The 13,340-nt window shown below is 52.0% G+C and overlaps 4 protein-coding genes across 4 annotated transcripts; 1 reads left to right on the forward strand and 3 right to left on the reverse strand.

Annotated features, from left to right (window-relative positions):
- Window positions 1-537: 537 nt before the first annotated feature.
- Window positions 538-884, reverse strand: L3040_005750 (uncharacterized protein; the record flags this gene model as incomplete). The annotated part of the gene is made up of 2 exons (XM_066154632.1): window positions 538-719; window positions 779-884. 2 exons carry the CDS (start codon window positions 882-884, stop codon window positions 538-540), a joined length of 288 nt encoding a protein of 95 aa, XP_066011481.1.
- A 203-nt stretch (window positions 885-1,087) lies between these two features.
- On the forward strand, window positions 1,088-2,828 carry L3040_005751 (uncharacterized protein; the record flags this gene model as incomplete). The annotated part of the gene is made up of 3 exons (XM_007288704.1): window positions 1,088-1,131; window positions 1,179-1,598; window positions 1,649-2,828. The coding sequence occupies 3 exons, from the start codon at window positions 1,088-1,090 to the stop codon at window positions 2,826-2,828; spliced, it is 1,644 nt and encodes a 547-aa protein (XP_007288766.1).
- Window positions 2,829-3,582: 754 nt separating this feature from the next.
- Window positions 3,583-5,097, reverse strand: L3040_005752 (uncharacterized protein; the record flags this gene model as incomplete). Its single annotated transcript, XM_007288705.2, has 2 exons — window positions 3,583-4,722; window positions 4,921-5,097. The coding sequence occupies 2 exons, from the start codon at window positions 5,095-5,097 to the stop codon at window positions 3,583-3,585; spliced, it is 1,317 nt and encodes a 438-aa protein (XP_007288767.2).
- Window positions 5,098-10,231: 5,134 nt separating this feature from the next.
- L3040_005753 (uncharacterized protein) lies at window positions 10,232-13,317 on the reverse strand (the record flags this gene model as incomplete). Its single annotated transcript, XM_007288707.1, has 3 exons — window positions 10,232-13,076; window positions 13,144-13,220; window positions 13,282-13,317. The coding sequence occupies 3 exons, from the start codon at window positions 13,315-13,317 to the stop codon at window positions 10,232-10,234; spliced, it is 2,958 nt and encodes a 985-aa protein (XP_007288769.1).
- Between the last annotated feature and the right edge of the window lie 23 nt (window positions 13,318-13,340).

Genomic DNA, 13,340 nt, shown 5'->3' on the forward strand with positions numbered 1-13,340 from the left:
CGAGTAGGAGATCAGGCTTCTCAAGATGATAAGCCAAAGACTGTGATCATCCCTCATTTCAACGTCCTCACAATCATAACCTCGGCCAAAATTGGACTGATTTCTGGAACGGCTCTCACATCCCCGATCGCCCTACTCTGCGCCATACGATCGCGTCCATGATATATCACCTACAGTTGGTGTTCTGCGGGGCTTCGATTCGTCAACAGATAGGTAAAAGATTGGCCTTCAGCGTATCCTCCACAGGGAAGCGCTCGTCTTGGAAGCCTGCATTGCTAGCTTTCATAAATCCGGGAGTATCAAGGCTCAAAGGAGAGAAAGGAGTATCGCACACAGGTGTGGTAGCGATATGCTGCGAGTCAGACCATGAGACAGATTATCCGTAAGACGTGAAAGGACCGAGTGGATATGTAGACTTGGGCCTTCCGATGGGAGAGTAGCGAAGTAAATGTCAAACACAGCCCATCGACCGCATGATACCAGGTCCTGCGCCCATCTGTGTTCGTGTACTCCATAACGTAAGTTATCCGCAAGGCTCTAGTTGACCAGTCGCCAAAATCCCATGGCTCCAAGCGTAAGAGCGATCGTCGTGATTCCTGCTTGTCGACTCTTCATTCCAAACATGCTCTTGCTTGCGAGAATCTTGGCTTGCTGTGCTTTCAGCTGCGAGTGTCCCGAGAAGTAGCTGTAAGCGCCCAAACCCATGAAGGCAGCAGCTCCTAGATATACTGTGAGTAAGGGGCTCGGGTGTGTAGCGATGAAGGCTGCTTAGACTTGCCCGTAACCCTACAAGGCGTACAGTCGTCGACACGATCGCGGTTGAGAGCCTCCTGTAGACTTTCGGGTCGTTGAAGCTCGTGCGATTTGGCATTCCCCATGGTCATCGCGTCTGGTTGTTTTATTGAGGTTGGTGTTGAATTGGTATTTGAAGCTGTGATGTTGGGTAGCAGAGCACATTTTCCCCAAAGAGGACCAGGAAGCAAGTGCAAGTGGGGTCCCATCACCACAGCCTCGAGCCCAGCCGCACTGGATACTTAAGTAAGAACCAACAATTCCACGATGCAATAACGTTGGCCTTCGATTAATCATGACCGGAGCTGTTGAGGCGCTCTACATCTACGACGAGCACACGTATGTATGCATCCACTCGCTTCGTTTCTCCTGTTAACTCTTCGCAGCCGTCCGATCCTCACGCATACCTACACCTCGAGACCTTTCTCGGCGTCCCAACTCCTTCCCCTCTATCAGGGCCACCCCCTCCCTCGTCCGAGCTTGATATATCTACCTAATACATCGCCGCCGACCCTGCTATTCAGCCTCACTCATTCGAACCTGCTGTTTCTCCTGACTTCGTCTTCCGAAATCGAACCTCTCCTCGCTCTCGAATTCCTCCACCGGATTATAGACATATTAGAGGAGTTTATTGGGACGCCAATCTTAGCGCAGAAGATTGAGAACAACTACGATGTCGTTGCACAGCTACTCAACGAGATGTGTGATGCTGGCGCCATCAGCACCACAGAACCCAATGCCTTAAGAGATCTGGTGGAAGTGGAAGGTTGGATAGGGAAGCTATTGGGGGGAATTAACATTCCTGGGTTTGCTGATCCTCTCTTGTTTGTGGCCCCAAACTGACTTTCATCTGTAGGAAACCTGGCTATTCTGCGTCGTCAAACTCAAACATGAGTGCTATATTGCATTCGGGAATATCAGCAGCTAACACACCAGCTTTGCCCTGGCGAAGAGCGAACGTGCGGCATACGTCCAATGAGCTATATGTCGACCTGGTCGAGACACTGACCGTGACATTGGCACCGTCGGGGAGACCTTTGGCGGCCTTTGCAAACGGCACCATTGCCCTTACTTCCAAGATCTCCGGAGTTCCAGATCTGCTGTTGAACCTCTCCACGCCGTCAGGCAAGCAGAATATCAATAGCGTTATGGAATTGCCGGTATTTCATCCATGTGTAAGATTGGCTAGATGGAGAGAAAAACCTGGGGAGCTGAGCTTCATTCCACCTGACGGAAGATTCGTTCTCGCTGGATATGAGGTGGACCTACTACCATTTCAAAATGGCAAATCTGGCTCTACCAGTGCTTCGAATTTGAAATTACCCGTCAATATCGAAGTCAAAACTGGTCAAGGTCCACAAGGGTCCGACTTCGAAGTCAGGCTTCTCATCACGAATGTCTCTGGACAGGGGAATACGTCGTTATCTGGGCCCTCCTCGAGAAGTAGCAGTCGAGTTGGTGGCCGTGGTGTCGGGGGTTTCTCTTCTGGACTAGGCGGTCAAGCAGGCACTTCTTCTACCCCCACGCTGGAGGATTTGGTGGTCAGAATACCGTTACCCGCGGACGTGAGGAATCTTTCTGAGATCCGAGCCAGCAGAGGCGATACGACTTATAATCCGGGGGAGAGAAATATTGAATGGCATATTCCTGCTAAGGATACTGTTGCTGGCGGTGCTACTTTGCGTTGCACCGTTGTCGGGCCATTGTCAATCGAGGAGGATTTTGAGTCTACTGGTTTCAGACTGGAGGGTGGCTACGACTATGAAGTAGATGCATATCAGAGCTCTTCGGCGAAATCCAAACCTCCGGAGACAGAAGAGCAAAGAGATGCGAAAAAAGTGGCTCAGAACAAAATTCTCATGCCAAGTTCTGCGATGGTCAGTTTCTCCGTCAAAGGATGGCTGGCCTCTGGGATCAAGGTGGAAAGTCTTGTCATCGACACGAGGAAGAGTCGAGGACTCGGTGAAGGTGTTAAGCCGTATAAGGGCGTCAAATACCTGACTGTCAGTAGAGGCGGCGTTGAGATAAGATGTTAAACATTGAGGAGCGGGCGTCAAGACACAAAAATGATCAACTCGAAATTTCATGGAACGTGATCATCCGAGCCAACATCAGGCATATTTTACGCAGCCCTTCGCTCTATGTTTCTCTCTCTCCCGCCAAAAGCAACCTCGATACTCTTCTAGTGCCATAAACCATATCATACCCCGAAAGGCCTCATCGAAGTTCAAAGATATCCAAGGTCTCTCGCCAAGGCGGCTGGACTTCTTATATCACACCTTCGTAATGTGTTCTATTTCAGTTATCAGCATTGCTTTTCAGCGTGCCGTGTCTGTGACGTCGGAGAAGTAGAGGGCACCAACCTTTCCATGTCTCCTATACCCCTGTGCATCTGTGTCTTCGCTATACTCTTCTGCCTTTCCCGCTCCATGGCTTCTCTTTCTTCAAACTCGTCGTCGGGGTTTTTTTCCACCATTGCTTCGATGTTTGATCTGGTCCCGTTGGTTAGCTCTCAAATCCTGGGCCCGGGTCTGAGTCACCCCCGATATAGAACACAACTTTACCTTCTCATATCACCTATTCCTCGCTGGGTCGTTGACTTGGCCATTTTCTCTTGTTTCGCTCTCTCTGCGGCATCTTTCCGCTCAAATCTCTCGGTCGCCGTTGTCTTCTGCTTCCCGCTTCGTGACTTGTGTGTGGATGTCGCGATCTTCATACCCTCCACATGACTCCTGTCAGAAATGTCAGTATTTATCGAGATCATAAGTATGTAAATGCGTAATTGTTGTATTAGTGTGCAAAGACTTGCCTCTCCATAACACCTATCCGTCTGTTCATCATCGTTTTGATCGTGGAATCCTGCCTCTCTCTTTCTGCTTCCTCGTTCCTCACGAAAGCCGACGATAGCTCTTCGTCGCTGTCTTCTTCCTCAGCTACCTTCGGAGTTTCCTCGACCTTCTTCACCTTCTCCTCGGTCAGAGGGGAAAGTGCAGGTCGTAGGGTGCTTGTCCGGGACAGCCCTGCCTTGGTCTTCCCAGTACCTGCCCTGCTTCGGCGTCCAGGGTTGCAGGTTTTTTGTGCCTGGCTCGTCTCTGATCCGCGGCCGGATGCACTGGGTGTTCTCTTGTCGGATGATGCAGGCTTCTCGCTCTGTATTCTAGGCTCTACATCATTGGAACTAAGCACATTTCGCAGAGGGCTCGGTGGTACTCTTTTCTTAGGGCCACTATCTGCTCGATCTTTTTGCGGCCGCTTTGGCCTTCCCTCGCTCCCTGGCTTCGCAACTTCTTGCTGTTGACTTGCCATGCTACTTCTCCCTTCCGAAGAAGGGGGCGAGTGAGCACTGCTTCTTCCCTCGTTCAACTGGCTTGCGATACTGCTGCTTCGTCTCTTGGATTTGAGGCGCGACTGGCTACCTGCTCTCTCGCTAGATTGGTAGACAGAGCTAGGTCCATTCGATCCAGTCTCGGATTGCCGTCTCCTGCTGCTCGCAACGCCACTGGACGATTCAGAGTACTGCGCCGGAACTGGACGGCTTCTCTCAGAGTTTGAACTATGAACAGCGTTTTTACGCATTTGTGCTTGTCCGTACTGACTAGGTTCCGTGCCGGATCTCTCAAGCCCGGGGCGAGCTGGCGAGGCTATATTCCCCTGCGAACCTGCGGAAAATGAGGCATTGGGAGCTCGGAAGCTTTCTCTATCGACAGACTCTTCTTCTGACACTTCCTGCTGGGGCTCCACTTTTTGGCTCTCCTCGGGCTCTGGCGTGCGAGATGCAGAACGTGGAGAACGTGATCCGTTCACCCTCTTTTCGATTCGCTGAATCCTTCTCTGCTGCTCTTCATACTCTCGCATAAGCTCGTCGGCTCTATCCTTTGCTCGTTGAAGTTTCTCCCTGTCGTCGATCACTCTCCATCGTGCCGCGTTAGCCTACAGCTTGGTTAGTACTTCTGGCTGAAGGGACGTGGCCCAGCTGCCAGGGACGTCGGCAAAAACATGAGGGAGGGATACAGTAAGCAGATCAAGCGCAGGCTGAGGGCAGTGGGATAACTACTTGCTATACTCGCATCGACTTCGCTTTCTTCGAATGGGGATTGACGGGGAGGGGAGTAGAGTATTTGGGCTTACCTCTGGCACGGGTTTTCCTCGCGTCCTTGAAATCGTTTTTTGATGATTCCTCACTGGGTTCTCTGTGCCTCTGGTCTTCTTCTCTTTCTTCTTCTTCTTCTTGTTCTTCTCCTTCTTCTCCTTATTGAATGGGTCGTCCGAAACTTCTTCCTTCTTGGGGAAAACAGCTTCTTCCATCGCGGATCCAAAAGAAAAAAGAAAAAAAGAAAAAAGAAAAAAAGGCCGGATCGTCTGAGTCGTGCTTATCTATTAGGAATAAAGAAGATTTCCACCGCGACTCCAAATCGCACAACGGCAGCAATGATCCGGAGAGGGTATGTTTAGCGGCGCTGGGGGCTTCGGTATGTTTGGTATGGCGATAGTCTCTATTGTTGAGGACTCCCGGAGAGGTCCGAGTCGTCTTCTGTGGCCGAGGATGCGTTCGGTTCAATTACCGACGGGCCTATGACCCAGATAGTTGTCTTTTCCAAGTCGCTGAAACCTTTCTTCACTCCATCCCGTCCAAGGCTTTTGAATAGAGATAAAAAGCCCCGGGTCTCGTCCTCGCGCCTGCTCCGAACGACAGTCGTCTCGGTTACGCGAAATGCCGGCTCTACGGCACGCTTATCCTATCCTACACTTCGGCCCCTTTTCGTTGTTGCCGGTGCTGTCTGGTGCGACGTTCTGTCAAGACCTCTTTTTGCGACTGGTGCGATGCGGGCTTTGCGTATCGTTGAAGGAGTGTGTTCGGCTCTGGTTTTGAGGACACAGGGTTGAGGCAGGTTGGTCAAGTCATCCATGAAGGGGTGCCTCATGCTATGTTGAGTGCGGTTATGTGTCACCCGCTGCTTACTGGGATGGGAATGGTATCTCTACTCTCGATCACTTCCACGGATGGACATTCACAGACTGAGAAGTGTCGGCCATGGTGAACCTGGAAACGATTCCTGTGATCTATCACTGCGAGGATAGATGGCATGCATGATTGATCTCTACTGTCGCGGTGGGTACATGCACATTGGGAGCCTGGCTAGACACGTTTCTGGTCATTTGAAGATCGCATTTGAATTGCTTCGATATATATATATGTCCAAGAGAGAAGAGCACATCTCTTCAATCTGCATCCACATATGTTGCTAACAGCAGGCAGGACTTTCTTGCATTGGAACTATTTCGCAGCTCCACAGCACTCACTCCAACAACCAAAACCCATCGAGCCAAATAAACGCCTATTTCCAGAAAGTTTTCCTCTTCTGCCACGGCTTGAGCGGCTCTCACCATCCACGATCGGTCTTCTGGAGGAGGAGGCGATATTCTTCCATCTGCCTCTCTCTCCTCACAGCATCCGCTTCTTCGGCTGCCACTTCGCTGGGAGTCATCGATACCATGCCTTCGTAAATCGTCCTCGCCATATCTCCAACATGGGATTGAGATGTCACTACGTGCGCCCCAGAGCTCGGCAGTGCTGTCTCTTGATGTGCAGAACGCCGAGCAGACCCCGGCGAACTTGATCCTGGCCGTGATCCATTCCCTGGCTCTCCTTCTCCTTCGCCTTCGGACACACGTCCTGCTTTTGGTTGGGGAGTGAAAGATCCGTGAGAGAGGGAACAGTCAAAGTACGTTTCTGCTTCGTCTTCTTCTTCTCCGCCTCTCTCGCCTTCGGGAACACGACTTGCTCTTGGTTGGGAAATTAAAGATTCGTCAGAGAAGTAACCGTTAAAGTCTAGTTCTACTTCATCTTCTCCTCCTCTTCCTCTCTCGCCTTGGGGAACACGCCTTGCTCTTGGTTGGGAAATGAAAGATCCGTCAGAGAAGTAACCGTTAAAGTCTAGTTCTGCTTCATCTTCTCCTCCTCCTCCTGCTGCTGCTGCTGGACCAGACCGAGCTCCTTGAGAGTCATATCTCGGACCCTGGGTACTGGACGGGCATGATACAACGTATGGCTGCCGCATTCGAAAGCTGCGAACGGCCGGTACTGGATAGGAATCGCGTTGAGACCGCATCCGAGACGGTGGTTGGCTCTGAGGATTTACAAATGGTGGCTGGCGGAGACCTGCTGTGATGAATCTGTCAAATGAAGGGGGTAGGCCTGAAATACTATTGAACAAGCGTTGGTCGTCTCCTGGTCTGCTGATGTTGCAAAGAGGAGACTGTGGTCGAAATCCACTTCGAGGGCTCGAAATTGGACGACTGCCTCGGGTATGGTTCCAAGAGGGAGAAGCTCCCTGCAAAGGCAGGGCTGGTGGAGAAGTAACCTGAATGAAAAGAGGTGTGCGCTCGAGACATTCAGGAAAGGTGCCGCTTGGTTTGATGGGCGTCGTGGCAGCTCCCTCCATCGGAGGATGTTGGCTCGGTTGCAAAGAGCCTTGTGGACGACCAGAGCGGTGTGAGGCGTTAGACATGGACTGCAAGTGCCGCCCGGGGGATCTGGGTAGATAGGTCGTTGGTATGAAGCAACAGTCACAGTCACGAACGAGTATAATCGCCCTGACCTCTCTCTCCCTCTCTTTCTCCTGTCGGCTACGGGCTTTCCGCTCCTGTCGCTCTCGCCGCTTCCTCTTCTTCTTCTCGTTGCCGCCGAAAAAAGTGTCCAACGCCTCGTGGATGGGGTCGTAGCACACCATGTTGTTCTCTGAGATGAGTATGGGTAATTGAGTAGGGTCAGGGGCTGGGGATGTTTTTAAGGTTGCTTATTTCCCCAGCTTCTTCCTCCGAGTCCAGAGAATTTGTATGCAGTGACCAGACTATTTATCAGATACATTCGGGTTATTGAATGACCGAATGGCGATCTGGTGTTGAGTGCGGATCACAGGGCTGTTGTGAATCCGCCACGGCTCAAGGTATTGCATCTTTGTAGCACTGACTAGACGGAAGTCATCTTGTTCCCATGTCACCACCAACAAACGACCGCCAGCCGCGAAGGAGCGTACATGATTCACAGCTTTCACTTGCTCACAATCCTGTCAGAGTTTGTAACACGCAGGAGCAGGCCGTAACCGAGCCGGTAAGTAACGCGCAAGCTCGATCACGATCGACAACGCCGCCAAACCTACCAGTGGGCAACTTCTTAATTCGTACTTTATCAAGCTTCATCATACATTCCGCATTCATGAAATCACCTACCGTCTCTCACCGTCTGACCCCAAATCAACGCAATTATCCATATAGCGTGAAACTTTCTTGTTGGTAACCAAAAACACGAAAATCAGAGGTCGTCGAAAAAGTGGCCTCACTGCCGAGGACTGCCACTTGATAAAAGGGGAAACCCTCGCTTAGCTTCTTTCTTCTCTCCTCCCCGGGTATGGGTGGCGTCTTCGCTTGAGGTCAGTCAACGTCAACACCATATTCAGTAGTGCACATAGCGTAAATTTTTCGCTCTCAGACCTCCCCACTCTATTCTCTACCGTACCTCGCCATAGAGGAGATACGACCCTATCACATCGCCGCAGCCGATAATTAGCGAGCGAAAAACACCCGTGATCATCATCTCCCCGAGTTTGAAGTTCTGAGCCTGGCTCTCTGCATGTCAAGGGAGATGGGTAAGTAGATGATAGACCGGGACAGTTCTTCCCGTTTTCCTACTGACATCTCTACGCATCCGGTAGGTGGAACCTGGATGCAATGCCAGGAGAGCTGGTGGCGAGACATCGAGTCAAGCACGGGTCAGTGGACTACGGAAAGCAAGCCCCTGGGTCGAACACCGGGCTTTGACTGCGCGGGGGCGTGAAATTGCGAGCGAGCACCTACCCCCGCCAACCTCCACCGTCTATCGGTCGCTAGCTGGCTCGCTTGGGTTGAATCCCTCAGTGTGTTTGTCGTTCATGGGAGCTCGGTCCTTGTGGTCTTGAAACCTTCCCTGACGAAACTGTCCACGAGTGCGTCCCAGGTATAGCAGGAAGGCAGGCAACGAGCGGCCTGACGGTTCTGCTCGCTGGCGTGGCACATACGCTCGCTAATGGTTGTTTACTATCTCGGGAGATGGCTACGGCTACGGCTGTAGCCAGCCCCCGGGCCAACATGATGTTTCTGATCCATCATGCATGAGGCTAGTGCTTCTAACTCGCGCGTCTTTCTCGGTCTGTCTGCCCAGAGCTGGCTTGACTCTATCTACACTGTTCTACGGAAGCTTCCGCAATCAGGTGCCGATCAATTGAGCTGGACGCAATCATGCTCTGTTGATTATCGCCGGGCAACCTCGTGCAGAGAGAGATATAGATATAGATATAGATATAGATATAGGTATAGATATAGATATAGATATAGATATAGATATCTATATCGATATCATAAGTACTCTTCCCCCGGCTGAAGCGTTCCAATCCCACCACTGGCACCAGCCGCACCCGGCCGTAACACATCCTCCAGCATGCCACGAATAGTACCGGTACACACCTCCAGTGCTCGAGCAGCAGACTGGGCATCTCCCAGCTGCTCCCTCCCCTCTCGCAGCTCCAGCTCCCCAGATGCGCGGAGCGCCTACGAAGAGTACCTAACACAGGGCCGATTGCCGCCATCTCGCCACCAGCGCCAACAGTGGCCGGCACCGACCGGGCCCCTCAACGGCGAATGAGCATCTACCTCCCAGGCGAGTTGTTCCGCAGCAGCCACCCCACCTATCCCCCGTGTCGCGGGGTGATTCGGCCGTTGTGTCTCCCTCCCTTGCCTACCCCCACCGGTCAACGGCCAAGAAGAGGTAGACCGAACAAACTCGGGCTCTACGCATCTCATCTCGGCGTCAAACAGCGTCGAGGAGAAGCCGCGGCCGCGGCCGCGGCCACGGAGAGGCGATGCTGGCTCCACCGATCCAGGCGCATGTATGTAACACACGCACACACGCACACATACATACATACATACATACATACATACATACATACATACATACACACATGAATGAAGCCTACCGAAAGTCAACGCTAGCTGGCTGGCCGCCCCGACCGGGTTCGCCGGCGTCGAGATGATATTGTAGCGCAACCATGATGTGCGTGCCAAAACTCCAACGGACGGAGAGGGTGGGAAAATAGTATTTATTGGTTATACATACAGATCGCACGTAGCACTGAGCGAGCGAGTTACCCAACTCAGTACGTTCATTTTATGACTTTGTCCACAGGTGGTGGTACCCGGGGGGAGAATAACAAAGTAACACACGAAGATGAGATGGACATGGAAAACATCTCAATTCTTTCACATCATCCAACAGAAAATATGGTCTATCCCAAGCCCGTTTATGTGCGTTTTGCCCGGCCGATCACCGCCACCACCACCACCTCTACCCGTGCAACGCCATACTCGTACATTCCAAGTAGCTGTCCTACTCAACGAAACACAATCACACAGCAAGGATATCTTCAACACCAGTCCACTGCCCCTTGGTCCTCTCTTCCCAATAACCCTCTTTCCCACCCTTCAACCTCCACACTTCCTCGCCCCCATCCCCATCCTCAACTTTTGTAAACCATCGGGGCTTATACACAACACCGCTCTCCTCCATCCCCGCTCTTCGAGATCGCTGGCTCTCCTCCAGGGTCGCCTTCAACTTCTCCGCCAGGTCCAAATTGCCTTCTTCAGCTGCCCTCTGATCAGGTCGTAGCCGACTGTCCGTGGGAGGCAATTTGCCCTTCTCCAACCCCGTAATCTCGTTCAAGCTGGCAGCGAAAACTGTAAAACCATAGCGGCTCGGAGCGTTATCAACCAAGTCGCCCACTTGCCAGATCCGAGGGCCTTTCGCCTTCCCACCTTCCGTAACCTGTAGATTCGATGTCCAATTCCCTACCATACCAAGACCCGTTGATGAGCCATCCGCATTGTAAGAAGCAACCTGGACTTCCTCACTACGACCTCCAAACATGCCCTTTTGCTTGAACTCCACAATCGCTTTGCTACCGGCAGTTTCGTTCATCACAGTCATGTTTCCAACAGGCTCAACATATTTCTCGCCGACGACCACATTGCGCAGGAATGCAGTAGCAGTGTTCCAGCTGTAGAGCTCGTCGCTGCCGTCAGGTAGGTGTAACACAAGTCTCGCCCGGCCTTCTGTGATAAGCTCTGCGCTTTTCCCCCAGAACTTTTGTGTTGGTGCAGGGGATTGCGTAAATGACCAGCTCGCAGAGTCGGCTTGACAGGCTATGCGCACCGGGCGATGGGAGACCTTCTCGACCAGGATTCTTAGCCCACCGGGGACCTCACTTTCCGACCTAACTAGCTCAAAAGTCTCCCCCAGCATAGGGTTGAAAGGCTTTCGGATAGCACGCTCTTTAGCACGATTCATGCTGAACTGAGAGACAGCAAACGCAGTGACGTGTAAGAGGCGCTGAGTTGAAGCCTTTTGGGACACGGCCGCGTTGAGGAGTGGCGCATACTCCATCTGTTCGGCAACACGTTGGAGCAGCGAAAGAGGCTCGTTGGCGCTGACGGGCATGCTGATTGTACTCAAGTCCTTACCTACGTTCTTGCGAAGAAACGTGATTAAGCTGGGTGGCATTACTGTCGCTACAGGGACAGTCTTCCTCCGTGTGACTGTGGTTGAGATAGGTAGAGGATCCAGCATCTTGGGTCTCACTGGGAACAGAGCCGCTTTGCCATTCAGGTGGGTCGAATTCTCTTCCTCCTCCGAAGAAAGAGACGACGCATCGGTAATGAAATCGTCATCTGCTTCTGATGGCTGGGCATCTTCATCACTTCGCCGATCGATGAGGACCACCTGAGAACGATCCAAATCGCCAGGCTCTGCATCGAAGAACTCTGCCGTGGATGTAGAGTCTACACTGTTCCTCGAGGCCGACGGCGGAGCTTGCATTCTGCGGCGTTTACTGTTACTCAAGAGTGTAGAGAAGTCATTAACAACAGCATCGAGGTCGTTCATTAGCGCGGTGCAATTTTCATGCAGACTGGGCTCCTCTCTAGCCAGAGAATTCCTAGATTTTAGCTCAGGTGTCCCGTTGGAAATGACTGTGGTCAGGGGAGACTGAGAAGGTACGGCAAGTTGGGAAGTAAGACCCGTGGGGCACGTTCGCGGCGTTGTAGGAGCGCTAGGTTTCCGCTTCCAAAACGGCCTCTTCTCAGGGACTGCAGCCAATCCGAAATAATCAGATCCATCGTCGGCATTTGGGCTCAGAGCGGAAAGTCCCAATCCTTGCAAGGCGTTCTTTTTCCCAGCGGCAGCGCCTGGCGCAGTGTCCTTGCAAAGTCTCCTGACAGCATCTCGAGTACCAACGATCCTACTCACGAGCGTCTCTATCTGATCCCAGTCTCGATCATCAGCTTGATTTGAAACAATATTAGGCAGGCCAGACGTTCGAGCTCTTAGGTGGTCGGGAGCGGACACCAGCTCGGGCTCAGCAACTCCTGTTCGGGCACTATGGCTTGCCATTTCCAGAGCTCTCGTCCAATCTTCGAAATCCTTGGCTGTACTAGCCTTCAGATGCCAAATCTCTGCTCCAGAATCGATACTAATTTCTCTCCGTCTTTCATCCGCAGCGATAGCAGCCAAGCTCAAAGGAATAGCTCCACGAAGAGCAGAGCAATTTCGGTTGTAGTAATATGATAACGTGCAAGATGCGAAGTCCAGAGAGAAGAACCTGCGAGCATAGCCTTGTCCACGTTTCCGCCGTCTCTTGGATAGAACGCCTACATGATATGTTGGTGATCCATTGTCGCTGTCCAGTCCAGCAAGTGAATTTCCTCTGCTTTGACTCTGTAGACTTTCCACAGACTCAGAAGTCACAGCACCGACTTTAGGGCTAGAACTCTTCCCAATGCTGCCGATACCAGTCGTAGCCATAGAGCTCGGAGCTCCTTGTTGATGATGTGTAGCATGCGGAGGCGCATTCGTAGGGTAAGTCAGAAGGACGAGCGTCGCAGTCTTGGAAACCTGCTTCGAGAAGGTATTGTCAAACACAAGACCATACATTCCTCCGTTATATGCAGTCACAGCATAGGTCCCCATGGACACTTTGTCCGCCTCGCATTTCCCGTACCACTGGATCGGAAGGAAGCCCTTCGCTCTCAGCTGTTCCTGGGCCGTCGAGGCATCATTCCGCATATTGGAAGGGCGTCTGCGGGAGTCGGCAGCAGCGTCCGTAGGGAGAAGTGAACTAGATGTTTCCTCGAGGGCTGGGGATGCCGTTGGGATTCCATCCTTGCTTGTGCCTGGGTGTTTGAATATGCCAAAGTTTCTGGAGCAACGCTGTTAGCCCTTACAGGATTAGGTGCAGATAGACATGGCATGGCGATGATCCTCACATGGATTTCTTATGCGGCTGAACGCTCCATGAAATAGTATGCCCCTCATCCACCTTAACCCAGCGAACGATGTACGACTGTCCGGATCATTAGTTTCCTCTTTGTATCCCACCTGGCGACCATAGAAGCTATGCATACCTTGCTATGAATCTCCAGCTGCTCCAACCCGGCCATTGCGCAGAAGATCCGACGAAAAG

Source organism: Drepanopeziza brunnea (genome assembly GCF_022702325.1).
Source record: "Drepanopeziza brunnea f. sp. 'multigermtubi' strain 214-2 chromosome Unknown ctg9, whole genome shotgun sequence".
Taxonomy (NCBI): domain Eukaryota; kingdom Fungi; phylum Ascomycota; class Leotiomycetes; order Helotiales; family Drepanopezizaceae; genus Drepanopeziza; species Drepanopeziza brunnea.